Source organism: Zingiber officinale, chromosome 2A, assembly GCF_018446385.1.
Source record: "Zingiber officinale cultivar Zhangliang chromosome 2A, Zo_v1.1, whole genome shotgun sequence".
NCBI lineage: Eukaryota > Viridiplantae > Streptophyta > Magnoliopsida > Zingiberales > Zingiberaceae > Zingiber > Zingiber officinale.
In genome coordinates this window covers 28,507,907-28,530,446 of record NC_055988.1, presented here as the reverse complement: position 1 = coordinate 28,530,446, position 22,540 = coordinate 28,507,907, and the positions used below count along the sequence as shown (strand labels likewise).

At 39.2% G+C, this 22,540-nt stretch overlaps 1 protein-coding gene and 1 non-coding gene across 2 annotated transcripts; one reads left to right on the top strand and one right to left on the bottom strand.

Annotated features, from left to right (window-relative positions):
* The first annotated feature begins 11,571 nt into the window (after positions 1-11,571).
* Positions 11,572-11,644, top strand: TRNAA-AGC. The gene has a single exon. It is a non-coding gene; the product is annotated as a tRNA-Ala (tRNA).
* Positions 11,645-13,213: 1,569 nt separating this feature from the next.
* Positions 13,214-13,906, bottom strand: LOC122043608 (extensin-like). Its single transcript, XM_042604219.1, has one exon. The coding sequence runs from the start codon at positions 13,904-13,906 to the stop codon at positions 13,214-13,216; it is 693 nt and encodes a 230-aa protein (XP_042460153.1).
* Between the last annotated feature and the right edge of the window lie 8,634 nt (positions 13,907-22,540).

The following is a 22,540-nucleotide window of genomic DNA, read 5'->3' as shown; positions in this document are numbered from 1 at the left end:
GCTACCTGCACCCTCCAGTGCGACCTTACCAAAGAAGAACTCAACAGAGTCGGTCCGTTCTCTTCCGCAAAGGAGCTCTGGGAAAAGCTAGTTGAACTCCACGAAGGCACTAACGACACCAAGGTAAGTAAAAGAGATCTTTTACTTAATAAATTATATAATCTAAAGATGCAGGAAGGCGAGACGGCAAGTTCTCTACATGCGAGAATCCAAGACATCCTCAATTCTCTTCACGGAATCAGACAGAAGATAGAGAATCGGGACGTCATAAGGTATGTTTTAAACTCATTTCCAAGGAACACATTGTGGGCATCAATGGTAGATGCCTACAAAGTTTCCAAGGACTTGTCTTCAATAAAATTAGACGAATTATTTTGTGAATTTGAACTTCATGAGCAGACTAATGCACAGCCAATCGAGAAAGGTATTGCGTTGGTTGCAGGTACAAGTCGAACACGGGAACCGAGATCACGACGAAGAACAGAACCGGAGTCGGAGGTTGAACCAGACTCAGACGATGAAGACATTGAAATTACAACCGAGCTGGTAAACCTCGTAAAGAAGCTCTACAAAACGAAGGGCTTCAACAAAAGAGATCTAAAAAAGGCAGTAAAAACGAAGGAAGGTTCACAGAACTCAAAGATGAAGTTTGAAGTTACATGCTACGGCTGCAACCAAAAAGGGCACATCAAATCCAACTGCCCTAACCTGAAGGAAGTCAAAAAGCAAAGAAGGAAAAAGGTCCTTAAGGCAACATGGGATGAATCTTCATCGGAGGACGACGACGACGAGCTCGAACAGACGAGTCTACTCGCATTAATGGCCCGGGACCAAATCGTCGAATCCGGAAGCGAGAGCGAGTCCGAGGCGGAGTCCGAGCAAAGCCACGGATCCGTATCCGTTTCCGAAAGACCAGACCCCGCTGTAAGTATCTCCCGGTTAAACATTTTAGTTAGTTATTTATTGCGCAAATTAGCTAAGTCAAACCTGAAAGTGAAGTCACTTCTAAAGGAAGTATCTGTCCTTAAAGAAGTGGCTGACACTAAAACCTTACCTGACCAGAGTCAGACTGAATTTCCAACTCAAGTTCATAAACTTGAGGAAGAAAATTCAAGTCTAAAAAATCAGGTTAAAGATTTAAAAACTACTTTAGAACGGTTTTCTTTGGGCTCCAAGAACTTGGACTTAATTCTTGGGACACAAAGGGCCATTTACAATAGAACTGGGCTAGGATATAAAAGTAAATATAAATCTTACTTATCCTTAATAAACAAACAAAGTAGTAACACAGCCCAAGCATGGGTCCCCAAGTCCAAATTGATCAATCAAGTTGGACTTGGTCAATACTGGGTCCCGAAGGATCAAATACATTACCTCGATAGACCATATCGAGGCCATGATCCAGGGGGAGCAAAGAGAAAAACGATATTTCGAAATTAAATTATAAATTCAAAAATTAAATTCAAAATTCGAAATTAAACTATAAATTCAAAAATTCAATTCAAAATTCGAAATTAAACTATAAATTCAAAATTCGAAATTAAACTATAAATTCAAAAATGAAATTCAAAATTCGAAATTAAATTATAAATTCAAAAATCAAAAATTTGAAATTAAATTATAAATTCAAAAATTAAATTCAAAAATTAAAATTATAAATTCAAAAATTAAATTATTAATTCAAAAATGAAATTCAAAATTCGAAATTCAAATTCAAAATTCAAAATTTAAAATTATAAATTCAAAAATTAAATTCAAAAATTAAATGAAATTCAAAATTCAAAATTAAATAATTAAATCAAATTAAAAGGAAGACTCCAGATAATCTGGCACCTCCGAACTTAATATACCCGATGAGGGTAACCAAGAAGTAGACCACCCGGCAGGGTTTAACTTGACCCACAGTACTGGTGAAATTTTTTGGATGATAGTACGTTAGGGAAGCTTGGGCATCGCATGTCTAGGAAGATATGGCTTCGACCTGGTGCATTTGGCCAAGTGGAACTAACCGAAGCTACCCTTAAATGGATCCTAACTAGTTAGACCAAGGATTAGTATTAAGTTCAGTGGGTAGGACTATTTGGAAAACCTCGAAGGCATGGTTACTTTAATGAGCTCCTTGTGACTCACCATAGCCCAGAAGTTTATCCAAAGAATGCTTACTTGTTGAACCCAAAGCTAAATCTGAATCTAACACAAAGTTAAGCCAGACCTCTGAATTCAACAATAAATCATCTCACATCAATTATAGGATTCCCTGATTGACAATTTAGATCAGGTGAGATGACTAAGCAAACTAAATTTTAAATCTTACTTAAAGTTAAGTTAAACATCCTTCAAAATCAAATTAATTCAAATATCTCCAACTTAAACAGTGTTAATCAAGTTAAATTAATAATAATAATAATAATGAAAAAAAAAATTAAAAACAATTGCAACAATATGACCAATTATTGTTAACTTAGCCTGGGTAAGATAAAATTCTAAGGAGTCCACTTCAGTCAAACTATCTTTTTATCCATTAACAAGAAACCAATTCATTCACTTTATGTGTAGGAGTTGGATCAATGGATGTTGGATAGTGGATGCTCCAGACATATGACTGGAGATAAATTGAAGTTTTCAAAGCTCAAACTAAAAAATTTAGGATCAGTTGCATTCGGCAACAATGGTCAACTTAAAGTAATCGGAAGAGGTAATATCGAACTCAGCTCCGATTTTATTATTAGAAAAGTTCTGTTAGTTGAAAATTTCAATTTCAACTTACTAAGTATAAGCCAATTGTGTGATAGCGGATACTTAATCACTTTTGACAAAGCTAGATGTTTAGTCAAAAATATTGAAAATCCTGAAATCACACTTAAGGGACTTAGGAAAATTAATATGTACTCAATCAATCTACCCACATCCTCAATAAAGTGTTTAATAACACAGGAAGAGGAAACTGACTTGTGACACAGAAGACTGGGTCACACTCACACTAGACTCATTTCAAAAATGAGTCATAATGGTCTAGTTAGAGGTTTGCCCAAAATAAAATTCATTGAAAACTCAATCTGTAATGCTTGTCAACAAGGAAAACAAACTAAGTCAACACACAAATCAACAAATCTAGAAAGAACCAACTCGTTACTTGAGCTCCTTCACCTTGACCTATTTGATTCACATGGAGCCAAGTCACTAAGCAAGAACCAGTATTGCTTAGTAATAATTGATGACTACTCTAGGTTTACATGGGTAAGATTCCTAAAAACAAAAGATAAAACCTATGAAATATTTAGTAATTTTTGCAAACTAATAGAAAATGAAAAAGATACTAAAATTAAAAGAATAAGAAGTGATCACGGAGGAGAATTTGAAAATCATAGATTTACTCAACTTTGTAAAATAAATGGATACCTACATGAATTTTCATGTCCTAGAACCCCTCAGCAAAATGGTCTAGTGGAACGTAAAAATAGAACACTACAAGAAGCCGCCAGAACTATGTTAAATGAATATAATTTGAATCACCAATTTTGGGCTGAAGCAATAAATACTGCAAATCATATTCAAAACAGAATTTTAATCAACAAATTTTACAAGAAAACCCCTTATGAACTATATTATCATAAAATTCCTAACTTAAACTATTTAAAAATATTTGGGTGTAAAGTTCACATTTTAAATACTAAAGATTATTTAGGAAAATTCACACCCAAATCTAACCCAGGAATATTTTTAGGATACTCCTCAAATAGTAGAGCCTATAGAGTCTACAATCAAAACACCCTAAAAGTTGAAGAAACAACTAATATAATATTTGATGAAGAAAATAATCTACCAAATATAAATGTGAATGTTGAACCAAGAAATATAGAAGATGATGAAATTCAACCAAACCTTAATAAACCAGAGGAACCAGCCCCTGACCCAATTATAAGACCAACTAGGGCCAGTACTTCTCATCCACCTTACCAAATTTTGGGTGATCCAAACCTAGGAGTCAGAACTAGATCTTCCTATAGAATCCATAGTCAGATTGCCCTAATTTCTAAAATCGAACCTAAAACAATAGAAGAAGCACTACCCGACCCGGACTGGATCATAGCTATGCAGGAGGAATTAGCCCAATTTGAAAGAAACCAAGTCTGGGACCTTGTACCTAAACCCATAGATAAATCAATAATAGACACCAAATGGGTTTTTAGAAATAAGTTGGATGATCAGGGTGATATCATAAGAAACAAAGCCAGACTAGTAGCCAAAGGATTTAGTCAAGTTGAAGGATTAGACTATGATAAAACCTATGCACCGGTAGCTAGACTCGAATCCATTCGAATGCTATTAGCCTATGCAGCAAATAAAGGGTTTAAATTATACCAAATGGATGTTAAGTCAGCCTCTTTAAATGGTTTCATCAAAGAAAAGGTCTATGTAAGCCAACCCCCAGGATTTGAAGACTTAAACAATCCTACTCACGTATTTAAGTTAAAAAAAAGCCTTGTATGGACTTAAACAAGCCCCTAGGGCATGGTATGAACGGTTGTCCAATCACTTAATTTCCAAAGGCTTCAACCAAGGTCAAATAGATCCAACTCTATTCGTAAAAACTGTAGAAAAAGACATCTTCATAGCCCAAATCTACGTTGATGATATAATTTTTGGATCTACTAACTCTAAATTTCTAAAAGAATTTGTTAAATTAATGGAAAGTGAATTTGAAATGAGTATGGTTGGTGAACTTAATTTCTTCTTAGGCTTACAAATAAAACAAACTAAAGATGAAAGTTATGTTTATCAAACTAAATATGCTAAGGAGTTAATTAAAAAATTTTGTATGGAAAATTCAAAGATAATAAATACTCCAATGGCAACCAACATCAATATTGACTCTGACCCAGTTGGAAAACCAGTAGACCCAAAATATTATAGAAGTATAATAGGTAGTTTACTGTATCTAACTGCAAGCCGACCTGATATATTGTTTGCTGTAGGTATGTGCGCAAGATACCAATCCTGTGCAAAAGAGTCACACTTAACCTATGTTAAAAGAATACTTAGGTACATTAAAGGTACTCTAAATATAGGACTCTGGTACCCTAGAACTTGCACTCTTGACCTTCATGGCTATTCTGACTCAGATTACGCTGGATGCAAGTTAGATAGAAAAAGCACAAGTGGCAGTTGTCAATTTATAGGGCAATGCCTTGTAAGTTGGTCAAGTAGAAAGCAACATTGTGTTGCTTTATCTACCACTGAAGCTGAATATATAGCCTTAGGTGAATGCGCATCTCAATTGTTATGGATGATGCATACTCTTAAAGACTATCAGCTAGATTATCATAAAACAAAAATTTCAATTGATAATATGAGCTCAATAAATCTAACAAAAAACCCAATTCATCACTCAAGGACTAAACATATAGAGGTGAAGCATCATTTTGTAAGGGATCATGTAGCTAAGGGTGATATTATACTCAACTATGTTGAGTCAAAATCAAACCTAGCTAACATTTTCACAAAACCCTTACCTGAACTTGAGTTCAGCTCACTTAGAAGACAAATAGGTATGTGTTGGGTAGAATAGATACTATAACTTTATATTCTTTACTTTTTTTTAACTTCTAGGCAAAATTGATTTTCCAAAATCCCCACTTTGCTAGACTTTCGAAAATTTGGATTTAGTCTAGGATTGTACCCTTAGAAATCATGTTCCTCCAGGACTCAGCCAGAGCATCTCACAAACACCTAGGTTTACCTTGATTGTGTTTGTAAAATATAGAACGGTGTGAGATGCATAGGGTACAGCCTGGACTCAAGAATGCTTATTTCTGTGCATCAATATGAGTCTGGGCATTAAATACATAATTAACAGTAATCAAATCAAGTCTTCCAGCCTTAGTCAAATCTAACTGGATCAATTGACTTGACTTGACTAACCAGGTGAACACTGTTGCCCTCTAGGCAATCAGCAAGTAGCTAAATGGTTAGACAGTTGGTGGAGGCAATATTAAAGTTTAAGCATGTTTGTACTTAAGGGCTCTGATACTTGATCAAAACCAAATCTTGACTCATGCTTGGACTTTAGAACACTGAAACCTTACTAAAACTAAATTAAGATTATCTCTTCTCCTTTGCCTTAAGTATTCCTGAAATTTATCTCAAAAACATTCCTTAAGCAGTTTTATCAAAATTTTCTCCAAACTTAACTTTCAAATATCTTCTTCTTTGAAAATTTTTTTAAAACCCTTTTGAAAATTCATTAAGTTGTTAAAGCTTTAAAAATTATTTTTCCTTGCAAATTTATTTGAAAATCTCTGAAGTTGAAACTTGTATTTTGAAAACTTTTCTATGAAAATTTTGGAAACCAATGTTGTTCTATAGACTCTATAGACTCAAAAAGAGATCATGTTTTTCTATGTCTATTCAAACAAAATAAATTCTAAGGTGTTGTCCTTCACTTTCCTTGCCTATGTTAAAATGTTTTTAATTCTGTCTTGAAAAATTAAGTTTTTCAAAACTAGCTCATTTTTGATATATGGCAAAGGGGGAGAGTAGAGAAATTCAAAGTAGAGAAACTCAAAAGAAAAAGGAAACCCTGTATTAAGGGGGAGCTTCACAAAAAGTTTAAGTGTTAGCTTAAGTTAGGCGTTCATTTGAATTTATATACTTAAGCTTGCTTAATATACTTATGCATTTGTTTTTTTTACTTAACTTTAAATTTGGGTTGCCATAATCAAAAAGGGGGAGATTGTTGGTGCGGGAAGCATCCGACGATCGAACCTGAGTTTTGATAATGGCAAAAGATTCAAAGTTAAGGGTTGTTGTAATCTAACATGGTTGAATGAGTATTTCAGGAAAGTCCTAGCTGCGGTTAGGCAAAGGGAAAAACCCTAGGGGGTGGTAACCCTAGGTCATAAGGGGTGGTAACCCTATGCGGAAAGTCTTGGCAGGTCGATGGCTTCAGGCAAAAGTCCTAGGGGGTGGTAACCCTAGGTGGAAAGTCCTGGTGTCGCGAACCAGGTGAAAGTCTGGACTAGCCGGGAAGCGGATGTCCAGCATCAAGACCGGAAACTTAGGACGCTGAGTAAAAGTCCAGTCGGTCTGGAGGACCGAACTGGCAAAAGGTAAATCTCCTGAGTGGAGTAGGTGAGGACGCATTCCTTGTAGAGGGAACAGTAGGTGTCGGGTCGACCTAGGGTTTCCGGTAGGAAATCCGAAACCAGACCCGGACAGTCGGGAGACTGTCAATTCTTCTTTGTCATGTTTTATCTTTTCTAACTTTGTTTTGCAGGGTATTTGTTTGTTTTGAGGACTTCTGGGCGCCCGGGACCAAAGTTTATCCCCTGCGCGAAGTTGACACGTGGAGCATCCTGGTTGGTTGGCCACGTCACACTCCAGGCGCTCAGAAGGGATCCAAGCGCCCGGAACCTCATATAAAAGAAGGGTCGAGGTGCAGCACAAAGAACAACGACAATCTAAGTAATCTCCCTGCGACAAGCTGCTAACGACTCGATCCAGAAAGTGCTGCAACGACACCCCGACAACCCGGAGCTTTGATTTAGTCTTTTGTTGTCGGTATAATCTGTTTACTGCTTTAAATTATAGTTAATCTGTAATAGTTTTATCGTGCTTATAGTTGTTGCCCACGGAAAGCGATCAAGGATCGCGGGCCTTCGAGTAGGAGTCGCTTTAGGCTCCGAACGAAGTAAATCTTCCTATCTCTCTGTGTTTGTTATTTCTTTATTCCACTGCGCTTTTACTCGTTTGTTTTACGAATCGAAAGAAATAGCCACGAACGCTATTCACCCCCCCCCCCTCTAGCGTGGTCTCGATCCAACAAGAGGCTCATAGGTTTTACTTGGTTACAACCGGCGAGGTTGTTAATCCAAGGAATATAGTAGCACTAGTTTCTCCTTCAGACGGAGAAGCCTCATTATAGCAGTGAAATTATAGAAAATAAGAAGCTAAACAAAAATTGAGATGTGTACAAGTGTTGTTGCGAGAATGCTTGTTGTTTTTAGCTTTTGGGAGCAAGGCTGTATTTATAGCCTTGGACGAGGCGCCTGAAAGGGTTCCAGGCGCCTGGAGTGGGATAAAAACCTATCCCCGATGCAACGATCAAAGACCATGTCGAAATGGCTATAATTTGGGTTATGGGCGCCCTGGACTACTCTGAGCGCTCGGAATCGTTTCGGGCGCCCCAAAGGGGGGAAGTCAACATTTTGTTTACTTTCTCTCTGAGCCTCCAGTTTTGGCTCTGCTTGCTTCGGTATGGGGTTTTCCGCTCGCTTGGGTGATTTTGGCCATCCGAAATAAGGCTCACCCGAACCCAACTTTCGGTCTTCTCGAGCAAGCTTCCGCTCCTGGCTTCTTGTCCCTCGGAAACACCGTGCGCCTCCTTCTCGTCCACCCACGTACTCTTCTGTAATTCCTCATACCTCAGACGTGCCGAGTCTATTGACTCTCTCCCGTACAGTCCTTCTCGCTAGCTGTGTCTTTTGCTCGACACCCTGTGCTCTTAAGTTCCTATACACATAGACACAAGGTTAAACACAACAGTACCTAACTTAACTTATTTGATCACATCAAAATAACCTTGGGGGTACCAACACATATAACCTCCGCAATCATTAGTTGGTCCCCGGCTTATTAGAGTTTGTTAGAAGATGGAGAAAGTACAACCTGGACCTCTCCTGATAATTCTTCAAGGAATCTTTTTCATATCCCGATGTACCTCTTTTGTCGTTTATGACACCTCATTTTAATGAAACATGAAGAAGAATGTATCCCTGCTACTAAAGAAGCTTCAAGAGGATATTTTCTGTCATAAAATAATCTACTACGTGTATTTCGATCAGTCATTCAAGCCAGTGACATATTAAGAATACATTTTGTGAAGCATATGTCGATGGATCATTTAAGTTAATCATATATTAAGAATACCTTTTGCGAAACATATCTCAGTCAGTTGTTTAAACTGATCATATATGAAGAATACCTTTTGTGAAACATATCTTGCCTGATCATTTATATAGTAAAAGTTTTATAAGGTTGAACATCTTTAAGCTTGATCAGACTTTGCCTGCCCGAATGCATACAAGCACATTTATGCTTGTTCGGCCTTCGCTCGGTCATTCATATGCTAGAAGCTTTATAAGGCTGAGTGCCTATAATCTCGATCGGGCTTTGCCTGTCCAAGCGCATATAAACACGTTTGTGCTTGTTCGACCTTCACTCTTTCATTCACATACTAGAAGCTTTATAAGGACGAGCACCTCTAAGCTCGATCGGGCTTACCCGTCTGAGCACATACAAGCACGTTTGTGCTTGTTCGGCCTTCGCTCGGTTATTCATATGCTAGAAACTTTATAAGGTCGAGTGTCTCTAATCTCGGTCGGGCTTTGCCCATTCGAGCGTATACAAGCACGTTTGTGCTTGTTCGACCTTCGTTTGGTCATTCATATACTAAAAGTTTTGTAAGGCTGAGCACCTCTAAGCTCGATCGGGCTTTGCCCATCCGAGCGCATACAAGCACGTTTGTGCTCATTCAGCTTTTGCTCAGTCATTCATATACTAGAAGCTTTATAAGGTTGAGCACCTCTAAGCTCGGTAGGGTTTTTCCCGTCTGAGCGCATACAAGCACTTTTGTGATTGTTCGGCCTTCGCTCGATTATTCATATACTAGAAGCTGTAGGATCGAAAAGCGCTAGAGGGGGGGGTGAATAGCGATCGTGGATAATTTATTTGTTTTTAAGACAATCGAGTAATCGTAACGGAAAATAAAGATCAAACGCAAACACTAAGAATTTACTTGGTTCAGAGCCTATGACGATTCCTACTCCAAGGGTCGCACGTAATAGTGCTTTCGATGGACAATTACTATAGATTTGGAAATATTACAAAAAGAGTACAATAATTAAAGTGCTACTAAATATTATACTGACACTAAGGAAATCTAAAATTTAAAGCTTCTAGTCGTCGGAGTAGTGTTAAGACTTTGTTGGATCGATTTGTTAATCGCACACGGAAGAAGTATTGAAAGTTACTGTTGTGACTTTACCTCTGCTCGAACCAGGCTTAAATAAGCCATTGAGGGCGCTTCTAACCTCCATAGGAGGCACCTTCAGTAAGGATGCTTATCCCAGTTTCCACGGTGTCAATAATCTCCGATGCCTGTGCTGCTTATCCACCCGAAGGCTCCTCCAAGATCCATGGAGGGGGTCCTCCATTCAGCGTTCAAGGCACCTTCCATCTCCTTGGAAGGTGCCTTCACTCCTTGCTACACAAGGCTTTCATCCAAGGCACCCGAGGCACCTCCAAGCTCCATGGAGGGCGCCTCGGGTACTGTTCATTTGAGACTTCCCTTAGGCAACTTCATTCCTGCAAGGCATATTAGTCCACAAACAAAGTATACCTTGAAAAATCAAGTTAGCACAATAATATAAGATAAATACAAGTATTTGACAGTCACTGGACAGTCTGATTTTGACTTCGGATTTTCCTCCGAAAATCCTAGGACCTAGAGTCCTTGATTCTAGGATTTTGCCTGAAGCCCTCGACCCACCAAGACTTTTGCCTAGGGTTACCATCCGCTAGGACCTAGGATTACCTCCCCCTAAGATTTTCGACCTGCCTAATCACAGCTAGGACTTTTCATCACCTAGGGTTACCATCATCTAGGACCTAGGGTTACCACCCCCTGGGGTTTTCCACCTGCCTAGAATCCACTAGGGCTTTTGCCTAAGAACACTTAGGACTTTCTTGCAATCTCATTCAAACTTGTCAGACAACAAATAACCTTAACTTTAAACCCTTTAACATAATTAAAATGCAGGTCGATCGCCTGGTGCTTCCCACACCAACAGAAACTTTATAGGGCCGAGTGCCTCTAAGTTCGGTCGAGCTTTGCTCGTCTGAGCGTATGCAAGCATGTTTCTACTTGTTCATCCTCCGCTCGATCATTCATATACTAGAAATTTTATAGGGCCCAGCACCTCTAAGCTCGGTCGGGCTTTGCTCGTCCGAGCGCATTCAGAGATCCTTTTATTCGGTCAACTTTTGCCTTATTAATCATACATTCAACCGGCTATGAGCACCCCCTTCTTCCTCTCATCCTTGACCTCCATCTGAGGGGCCGACTTCTCATAACCTATATCAATAAACTTATAGCTCAATGCATTCGAGAGAAGGAGAGACTAAGGTGTGAGACATCTAAGAATGTTCACCTAACAACCGGTTCTCAATGTTCAAGCAAGAAATAAAAGAGGATCAACAATAAAGGAAAAGGAAAATAAACTGTAAATTTTTGGGGTCATGTCCATAAGGAGCATAACAAATAAGATAAGAATTTGACTTGTCAAAGAAGCTGAGCTCCTTGGGCGAACATCTTTCATGCGATCCTGTATATCTGTCAAAGGTGAGTTAAATGATCTTGTCCCCTTCTATTACAAAATATGAAGAATCCGTTAATGCTAACCAATAACTTCACGACGATGCAGATTGGTAAAGAATGACGGAGGTTTGATTTTGATGAGTTTGATTTTTAGTTATGGTAAAATATTTTTAATATTTATATTTAAATCATATGGGGATGTAGCTCAAATGGTAGAGCGCTCGCTTAGCATGCGAGAGGTATGGGGATCGATACCCCACATCTCCATTTTATTATTTTTAATAATATTTAATTCTGCGCTTGTCTTCCTCCTCCCTCTTCGGTCATCGTCCTCCTCCTTTGCCCAGTCATCTCCCAGGTATGGGGATCGATACCCCGCATCTCCATTTTATTATTTTTAATAATATTTAATTCTTGGCTCGTCTTCCTCCTCCCTCTTCGGTCATCGTCCTCCTCCTTTGCCCAGTCATCTCCCACCAAGTAGCCGACCTTTGACACCTAAGTATCATTTTTAATAATATTTAATTCTGCGCTTGTCTTCCTCCTCCCTCTTCGGTCATCGTCCTCCTCCTTTGCCTAGTCATCTCCCAGGTATGGGGATCGATACCCCGCATCTCCATTTTATTATTTTTAATAATATTTAATTCTTGGCTCGTCTTCCTCCTCCCTCTTCGGTCATCGTCCTCCTCCATTGCTCAGTCATCTCCCACCAAGTAGCCGACCTTTGACACCTAAGTATCATTATTTTATTTATTTATAATAATGTTTATTATTTTTAATAATATTTAATTTTGTGCTCGTCTTCCTCCTCCCTCTTCGATCATCGTCCTCCTCCTTTGCCCAGTCATCTCCCACCAAGTATCCGACCTTTGACACCTAAGTATCATTATTTTATTTATTTTTAATAATGTTTATTATTTTTAATAATATTTAATTCTGCGCTCGTCTTCCTCGTCCCTCTTCGATCATCGTCCTCCTCCTTTGCCCAGTCATCTCCCACCAAGTAGCCGACCTTTGACACCTAGGTATCATTATTTTATTTATTTTTAATAATGTTTAATTATGCCCGTCTTCCTCCCTCTTCGGTCGTTGCCCTCCTCCTCTGCCCAGCCATCGCCCACCAAGTAGCTCGTCCGACTACTATTTTGGCCAGGGTAAAGGCATTAACTTGCTTTGCCATTGTTGTACCCAGCGCTCTTCTTGTCTTTCAATGGGGCGGGCCTTTGACACCTCAAAGAAGAACAATGTCAAAATCATCAATTAATTTCCTTGATATATACTCTCCTCGAGCTTGAAACAAAATAGGCACTCTCTATCTTCCCAATTTGGAATTTTTGTTGAATATATGTGAATGAAGAAGAGGTGGAAAGGAAAGAAGTTTCATTATGAATCCACATGCATTGATGATGTGAACAAATACATGAGAGTAAAATTCTCTCATGCGTGGGTGCACAAGGGTACAAATTTATAGTTCGGATTGCATTAAATTAAGTTGACTTATGTGCGAGCATGATTCAATGCACACTTAATGCCAAACCAATCGAAATAAAAACTTATCCAAATAAATAAACAAATATTTTACCTCATAAATATATCAAGATATGAATTGAATATCGCAGAGTAGGGCAATTAAAGGAGATCAATTCTTTTAACAAACAGCACACACTTTATTCTCATTATTCATCCCAATATATTATATATTATAATATATGATAGATCGTAGCTCAAACACATGCACGTGTACAAACTCAGTACTCAAGTTATTAATTAGAGGATCTCAAGTTGAACCATTCGCAGATATATATATATCTGTCTGGTAGCTTCAGCATCCGCTGACTAACCGGTCGCCCGGCTGGAACTGCGTGCAGCTTTACCGAAGGAGGACGCCGCCCCCTTCTTGAACCTTTCGTGTAACTGCTGCCCGTGCACATGACCCTCCACGTCCGCCGCCAGCCCTTCTCTCGCTGCCGCCTTCTGCTTCTTCTTTCTCTTCTGTAGGAAACAGAACACGGCCGCCGCAAGGAAACCGAGGAGGACAAGGCCGCCGAGGGTGGCTACCACCACGATGACCACGGTGTGGTTTGGGCCCGGCGGTGGCGGCGGCGGAACTAGCGGTGCAACTGGAGCCGGCGGCGGTGGCAGTTTGGGAGTGGGAGGTGGCGGTGGCTTAACACTAGGAGGCGGCGGGGGGATTCGTTGTGGCGGCGGTGGCAGTTTGGGAGTGGGAGGTGGCGGTGGCTTAACACTAGGAGGCGGCGGGGGGCTTCGTTGTGGCGGCGGTGGTGGCTTTACACTAGGAGGCGGCGGTGGCAGCATGGGAGTGGGAGCCGGAGGTTGCGGTGGCTTTACATTCGGAGGCGGCGGTGGCAGTTTGGGAGTGGGAGCCGGAGGCGGCGGAGGGTTCCCTCGAGGCGGCGGCGGTGGTGGGTTCACGATGGGAGTGGGAGGCGGGGGACTTTGACGTGGTGTGGGAGGAGGTGACGTGGGTGGTTGCCTTGCGGGGGGCGGAGGAGGAGATCGGAAGGCCATTGATGGTTTGGTTTGGGAAGGGACTTGCGATGAGGAGATCACGATTGCTCGAGGTGGTATTTATAGTAAGTACGTAGTAGCCGTACGTGGAGGGTGATGATATATCCAATTGTTGGCGTCGACTGTTGAGAAGCTGGTTTCATGCAAGCTCATGACTTGGCTCCCATGCCAAGGCTTTTGCTCATATATCACTAGCTCTTGCTTCCATCAATGTACATACATACAACCAATCATCATCTTCATTATCACCATCGATTGACTATTACTTTGCTCACTTGGGAGTAAAGAAAACTATTTTCTTGACACTTCTCTTCTGCCTTTTGCCCATTTTCCATAGCAAAGTTTAAGAGATACGTACATTTCAGATACTGTTTTTGTTTCGTATTCTTCTTTCTTCAACTGCCACAGTGTAATCATAACTTAGATGAATAAATCATGTTTCAAGTTTAAAAAATTTCTTCCCATTGAGCAACAGTAGTAATTCTATATGCTATTCATGTATTAGGAAAATAATTTATTTTTTATATAAAATATAAATATAAATTATTAAAATAAAAATATATACATGAATACATCCTTCTCATTTTTTTCTACAACAACTATTGATTATCAATTTTTTTGCAAGAGTTGAATTTATAGATAAATTACAAACATTATTTTATATACATGCATTTGGATTTTATAGATCAACATGGTTGCAGGATCTATTGAGATTGATTCTATCTTTAGTTATCAATCTTTCTTTCATTCCTAACTACTTTGTAAAAGAATATTTCAATGATATACAGAGACTTCAAATCAACTTCATACAAGGTCATGTTGCATTTGTTTCTTCAACCTCAAGGAATTGTGTGCTTTTAATTTGATGTCTCCAAAACTATATCCTAAGTCTAGCTTTCCAACATTCTTATTGCAACATCTTTATTCCCTTCTCGCTCCAATAGTAGGCCGATTAATCTCCTTTCTTAGGTTGTGACTTAAGATAAAAATAACAGATCCGTTGGATCTATAAGCAGTCATTTTTTGTGTGAATGTTCATAATACTTTCATCATAAAAACACGTACTCTATTTCATATTTTAATTTCTCCTCGTCTTTAAGATAACATTGGTCTCTCCATGCCATTGACAAATTCTTAGAGTTGTATGCATTATTCGATTATCTTATCTACAACTATGATTGGTATATGAAAAATGGATAATCATAACATTAAGCCCCTTGTAGTATCGATATGATCAATTCAACTCTTGTCGCATATGATAGCTTCTTGCTTGCCTTAGATTAATATATGTTACAATTTAATAGATAAATTTGAATTTAATTTTTAGAAATTCAAATCTTTTTCCTCTATCTCCGGCTACAGGATTGTCCAATAGATTATATGTCTGGTTTGATTTCTGATGTGATTGCTAAGTTTGTCTCATAGTTGAAGGTTCATGGTTGAGGTGAGTATTATTTGTATTTCTTTTCACAGTGGAATCAGCTTGTGGTGGCTCCAAGGAATGTGGTATGGAAAGAACTAAAAACCAATTAGGTAAAACATGTATGCACAGATTATATTTAGTAGAAATAAATATAAATACATATGTTACTTGATTCATATAGGTAGGAACTAGCCTTCTTTCTCAAGGAGAAATTTCACATTGCATCTGGAATTTCTCATTATCAAAAGAACTCTATGAGAAAGCACTCTTGACTTCATTGACTAAAATAATATTGAGCACGTCTTATCTAGCATCTACCAATATGGTGCCTCAAGAAGTTACAATCAGCATAGCATGCATGTGCCTTGGGACAATTCCTATCTCATTCTAGGTATGGTCATGCTTATCGCTAACACCACGATACTAAGATAGTGATTATCCTGTGGGCGTCAAGAGGAGGATTGAAGAGAAAGTAAAAAGAGATAATCATTATCTTTCAAATCTTTTCGAAAAAAGAAATATTATTTAATAATCAAGGATTATATATCCCTTAAACAACTAAACATGTTGGTGCGGGATGTATCCGATGATTGAACCTGAATTTTGATAATGGCAAAGGATTCAAAGTTAAGGTGTGTTGTGATCTAACGTGCTTGACTAAGTGTTTCAGGAAAGTCCAAACTGTGGTTACGAAGGTGAAAACCCTAAGGGGTGGTAACCCTGGGTCATAGGGGGTGGTAATCCTATGCGGAAAGTCTTGGTGGGTCGAGTGCTTCAGGCAAAAGTCCTAGGGGGGGGGGGGTAACCCTATGTGGAAAGTCCTGGTGTCGCGAACCCAGTGAAAGACTGGACTAGCCGGGAAGCGGAAGTCCTACAGAATGTCCGGAAGCATCGAGCACCGAGCAAAAGTCTAGTCGATCTGGAGGATCACACTGGTATCAGGTAAATCTCCTGAGTGGAGTAGGTGAGGACGCATTCCCCGTGGTGGGAACAGTAGGCATCGGGTCGACCTAGAGTTTCCGTTGGGAATTCGAAGTTAGACCCGGACAGTCCGGAGACTGTCATTATATTATGTTATCATATTTACTGTTGTTTTGTGCTAACTGTGTTTTGCAGGGTAAGTGTTTGGGACTAACACTTTTGCAGGACCAAAGGAGCACAAGTTAACCTCGGATGAACAGTGTCCGAGGTGCCTCCATGGAGCTTGGAGGCGCCTCGGGTGCAAGCCGAAGCCAGCTGTCCAGAGGGGTTGGAGGCGTCTTGAAGGAAGCTCAAGGCGCCTTGGACTGGAGGCGCCTTGGAGATCAGTGAAGGTGCCTTCAAGTGATAAGCTTCGACCAGTTCAGCTCTTATCTCTGCGGCTGATTCGGCTCACTCAAGGCGCCCTGGATGGGCTTTAAGGCACCTTGAGCATGCTATAAAAGAAGGTCACGAGCAGCTCATCAGAGAATCAACCTTCTAGAGCTCTTTCTCCTGTGCGCTGCTTACGTGACGACCTCAACGTGCTGTTTCAAGATCCCGACGACCCAGAGCGTCATTTCTTTAGATTCTGTCGTTCGGTATATTTTTCTTATTGCACTAAATTGTATTAAGCTTGTAATATTTTCGATCTTATAGTTGTTGCCCACCGAAAGCGGTCAACGACCGCGGGCCTTTGAGTAGGAGTTGAGATAGGCTCCGAACGAAGTAAATCCTCGTGTTCATTCTGCATGTTTGTTACTTTTCTTTTCCGCTGCCTTACTCGTACGATTTTACGATTCCGAGAAACAAACCGAGAGAAAGCCGCGAGCGCTGTTCACCCCCCCTTCTAGCGCGTCTCGATCCAACAATTGGTATCAAAGCGGGGTCGCGTTGATCTGGTGCAACCACCAATCATGCAATTTTTTCATGGTGTTTTAAATTTTTCGGAGTCAACTGAAATTAGTATTATTACTATATTCCAGTTTTTTTCGTTCGTATCGATCTCGCTCGAAGTTGGTGCAACACCACTCGAGTTAGTTCTTTTTCAAATTATTTACTCCTGCACTACTAATCCAAGACTTAGTCTTGGGACATATTTTTTATTTCTTTTGCATATTCTCTCAATGGCCCAACAAGAGGGTTTCAGCACCGTTCGTCCCCCCCCCCCCCCCTCTTCTCCGGAGAAGATTTCGGGTACTGGAAGGGACGAATGGAAACCTACCTGAAAAATCCAATTCGAAACCTGGATGATAATCAAGACTGGTTTGGATCTGCCAACGGATAAAGATGACAAGCCTACACCTTGCGAGAACTGGGAGCCATCCCTAATCAAGAAGGTGGAAGCCGACGCCAAAGCTACCTGCACCCTCCAGTGTGGTCTTACCAAGGAGGAGCTCAACAGAGTCGGTCCATTTTCAACCGCACAGGAGCTGTGGGAGAAACTGATAGAACTCCACGAGGGCACCTCTGACACCAAGGTAAGTAAAAGAGATCTTTTACTTAATAAACTATATAATCTGAAAATGCAGGAAGGTGAGACGGCAAGTTCTCTACATGCAAGAATCAAGACATCCTCAACTCTCTCCACGGAATAGGGCAAAAAGTAGAGAATCGGGACGTCATAAGGTACGCACTAATTAAATTCGTTTCCAAGGAGCACATTGTGGGCATCAATGGTAGATGTCTACAAAGTCTCCAAGGATTTATCTTCAATAAAATTAGACGAATTATTCTGTGAGTTTGAATTACATGAACAGCCAACCGAGAAGGGGGTTGCTTTGGTTGTAGGTACCAGTCGAATGCGCGAACCGAGATCATGACGAAGAACTGAACCAGAGTCAGAAGAAGAACCCGACTCAGATGATGAAGATGAAGAACTAACAACGAAGCTCATGAACCTTGTGAAGATACTCTACAAGAAGAATAAAGGCTTCAACAAGAAGGACCTAAAGAAGGCAGTCCAATCCAAGGAGGTCCAACCAAGTTCTAAGGTAAAGATCGAAGTGATCTGCTATGGGTGCAACTAGAAGGGGCACATCAAGGCCAACTGCCCTAATCAAAAGGATGCGAAGAAACAAAGAAAGAAGAAGGCCCTAAATGCGACGTGGGACAAATCCTCAGAAGAAGATACCGACGATGAACTGGATCAGACGAGTTTACTCGCACTGATGGCTCGGGACCTGTAACGACCCGCCTTCTACTACTAGGCTGTAAGGCCGATCGTCACATTATGCTGTGCTAAACTATTCCCTGACCATTACTAAGTCTAGATGCGGAAGCTGTACTAATTAAAATTTTACTAACTACTGACATTTCTTGGTTCTATACATGCTAAGGGAGGTAAACTAACTACTCATAACATGTTTTACCTTCCCCATGGCCAAGGAACTGAACTTAGACACTTCCCCGCTGATACCAGACCTCCCAATCGATCCACGGATCGATTGGAATAGTCGGATCGATCCAGTGATCGATCCAGCCGGCTACTGTATGCGGGACATAGGTTGGATCGATCCAGTGATCGATTCAGCACGCTACTGTGCTCGGGACGATATTCTGGATCGATCGACTGATCGATCCAGACTGGCCAATCGATCCAGTGATTGATTCCAGAGCCTTCTGTTCGCGACAGAAATTGCTGGATCGATCGGCTGATCGATCCAGAAGCCTACTGTTCGCGGGACAACTGGCCCAATCGATCAGTTGATCGATTGGGAACCCTCGAATCGATCAGCTGATCGATTCGAGTTTCTGATTTCGACCAATTGTCTGATTTCAGCACTTGCTCGTGCCAAAACTACTTATAACATTTCTAAACTAAATGCCAAACATTCTAACGTCACAAAAATAGTATTCTAAACATGATAAGATGCTTGACTAACTAGTTCATAACATTTAACATGCTAAGGTGCAGAATAACAAAATGCTAAAAGGTTCTAGTGCTTAAACAAGCTTGCTGAAATTCCCTAAGATCTCTATTCAAGTTCCATCCACACACATCTTCATCGCATTGTCCTCCATCCTCCGCTAGTCCATCTTTCCTTTACCTTTATCTGTAGTATAAGGAAAAAGTATCTGTAAGCTTTCGCTTAGTAAGAAACCATCTACCTCACTAAAATATGCATACGATGCAATTCATGATTTTAAAACATGATATTTGAAATACAAACTGAGTATGCTAAACATGGCATGGCATACAACACATAGAAAGCTAACTGATCATGGCAATAAGAGCTAATCATAAACTATCATGTTATATGAATAGAGGACTAAACTGATAGAAAAGCAGAACTGAGCTAATTCTAGTTAATACTAAAGCTGTATTGAATTCACCTAGCTATTTGGTGAGAGTCTGAAAACTATATACATATAATAGGTGAAAATACATAATCATACTGCTGTTTGGGCCCGGCAACTGTACGTGCTACGCGCGCATCCCTAACTAAACCCGGGTTTGCAAGTTCAGAATTTAGTAGGGTTACTAGGTTATCTGAACCTAGGGACGACTGTGGGAGCCTAACCCAATGGATATCTAATCCAGTACAGTGCCACTGAAAAGTAAAATACTGAACACTAGCTAATAAATACTGATCTTGCCTTTACTAGGTTGTCTAAACCCAGAACTAGGTTATCTAAACCTAGAGGCGACTGTGGGAGCCCACCCATTGGACATCTAGTCCGGTAAAAGCTGAAGCAAGACTAAATAAACTGTAAAGATGCTTCTATTGCATTTATCTAAGCTACTAAAATGCCTAAATTGCATTTTACTGAACTACACAATTTATCGAACACTTGGCATGCGCTAATTCACATCCTTTGTGTCGGAAATCGACGTACTATTAAACTAACACATGGAATTCACACGGAAGCTACTTATACTGCAGGTGAGGGGTTTCTTACCTCGTACGCTAGTTTTCTTACAACTCTATTCGCTAGAATTTCGGTGGAGACGATCCTTTCGATAATCCCCTCGCTCCAACGCGTTCTTCTCGCGGAGGGGAACGTTCTTGTGTTGGAATCACTGCCAGAAGGTGTTCTTAGGGCCCTAGGGAGGGAACCCTAGGTCCTCTTGTGGTTGGCGCCGAGAGAAGGAGGAGGAGAAGGGATCGACGTCGGTGAGGGTTTGGAGAGGGAGAAGTTACTGAACCAAATAAGAGAAATAACCCAAATCAACTTAAGTTTTTAATTTATATTAAGTGGGTAACTAGGCCCAACTCAAATATAAATATAAATGTTTCCCTTCTCTTTTAGCACGGCCCTGCTGGGTTCACCGGTTACTAAGGCTAACTAAAGGTTTAGCGGACCCGAGAGGTCCCGGGTTCGATTCCCGCTGAAACTATTTTACTTTTCTATTTATTTTTGCTACTTCCGATACTCCAAAAATTCCAGAAAAATATCTAATAATTCTAGAAAAATCATAGAATATTCCTAAAATAGTTTTGAGACTTTTTGGGCGTTACAGGACCAGATCGACGAATCCGAGAGCGAGACCGAGTTGGAGACCGAGTCCGAGCAAAGCCACGAATCCGTATCCGTTTCTGAAGGGCCTAATCTCTCTGTAAGTATCCCTCGCCTTAATAATATAGTTAATTATTTTACGCAAATTAGCTAAGTCGAATCTTAGAATTAAGTCACTTCTAAAGGAAGTAGTTGCCCTTAAAGAAGTGACTGACTCCAAATCTTTGACTGAATCAGTTCAGACTGGAAACTCAATTCAAGTTCAAAAACTTGAAGAAGAGAACTCTAGTCTGAAAACTCAAGTCAAGGATCTGGAGAAAACACTAGAACAGTTTTCTTTAGGTTCCAAGAATCTTGACCTAATTCTTGGGACACAAAGAGCTGTTTACAATAGAACTGGTCTAGGATTTAAACCAAAAAGAAAATATAAATCCTACTTATCTCTTGTACAAAAATCAAATAGAAAAATAGTCCAAGCATGAGTCTCCAAGTCCAAATTGATTAATCAAGTTGGACTTGGTCAATATTGGATCCCGAAGGATCAAATACACTACCTTGATAGACCATATCGAGGCTATGATCCAGGGGGAGCAAAAAGAAAACGACATTAATAAAACGAACTTAAAATTCAAAATTAAATTAAAAATTTGAAATTAAATCAAAATTCAAAATTCAAAATTAAATTCAAAATTCGAAATTAAATCAAAATTCAAAATTAAATTAAAATTCAAATTTTAAAATTAAATTAAAAATTCAAAATTAAATTAAAAATTCAAAATTAAATTAAAATTCAAAATTCATTAAAAAAATTTGAAATTAATTTAAAATTCAAAAGTCAATTTCAGTCAAATAAAAAATAGAAGGAGGATCCAGAATAGCTGACACCACCAACTAAACTACCCGATTGGGTAACCGAACTTAATCTACCCGAAATGGGTAAACAAGAGTAGACTACTCGGCAGGGTAATTAAGATTAGATAAATGGGCTAGGTTTAACTTGACCCACGGTACTGGTGAAGATTTTGGATGATACTACGTTAGGGAAGCTTGGGCATCGCATGTTTAGGAAGATATGACTTCGACCTGGTGCATTTGGCCAAGTGGAACTGACCGAAGCTATCCTTAAATGGATCCTAACTAGTTAGACCAAGGTTTAGTATTAAGTTCAATGGGTAGGACTATCTGGGAAACCTCGAAGGCATGATTACTTTAATGAGTTCCTTGTGACTCACCATAGCCCAGAAGTTTATTCAAAGAATGTTTACTTGTTGAACCCAAAGCTAAACCTGAATCTAACACAAAGTTAAACTAAACCCTTAAATTAAACCTCAATTCATCTCACAAAAATTATAGGATTCCCTGATTGAAAATTTAGATCGGGTGAGATGACTAAGGAATTTAAAATTCAAATTCAAAATTAAACTCATAACTATAATTAATTCAAATTCTATAATCAATTAATCAATTTCAAAATTATTTGAAAATTTTTTAAAAATATTTTAAAAAATCTTTTAAAAACTTAATTTCAAAATTATTTGAAAAAACTTTTAAAAATCATTTAAAAAATATTTTAAAAAATTAATTTCAAAACCATTTTAAAAAAAACTTTTAACAAAAAAACTTAATTTCAAAAATATTTTAAAAAATCTTTTAAAAACTTAATTTCAAAATCATTTTAAAAATCTTTTAAAAAACTTAATTTCAAAAATATTTTTAAAAAAATCTTTTAAAAAACTTAATTTCAAAATCATTTTAAAAATCTTTAAAAAAAACATTAATTTCAAAATTATTTT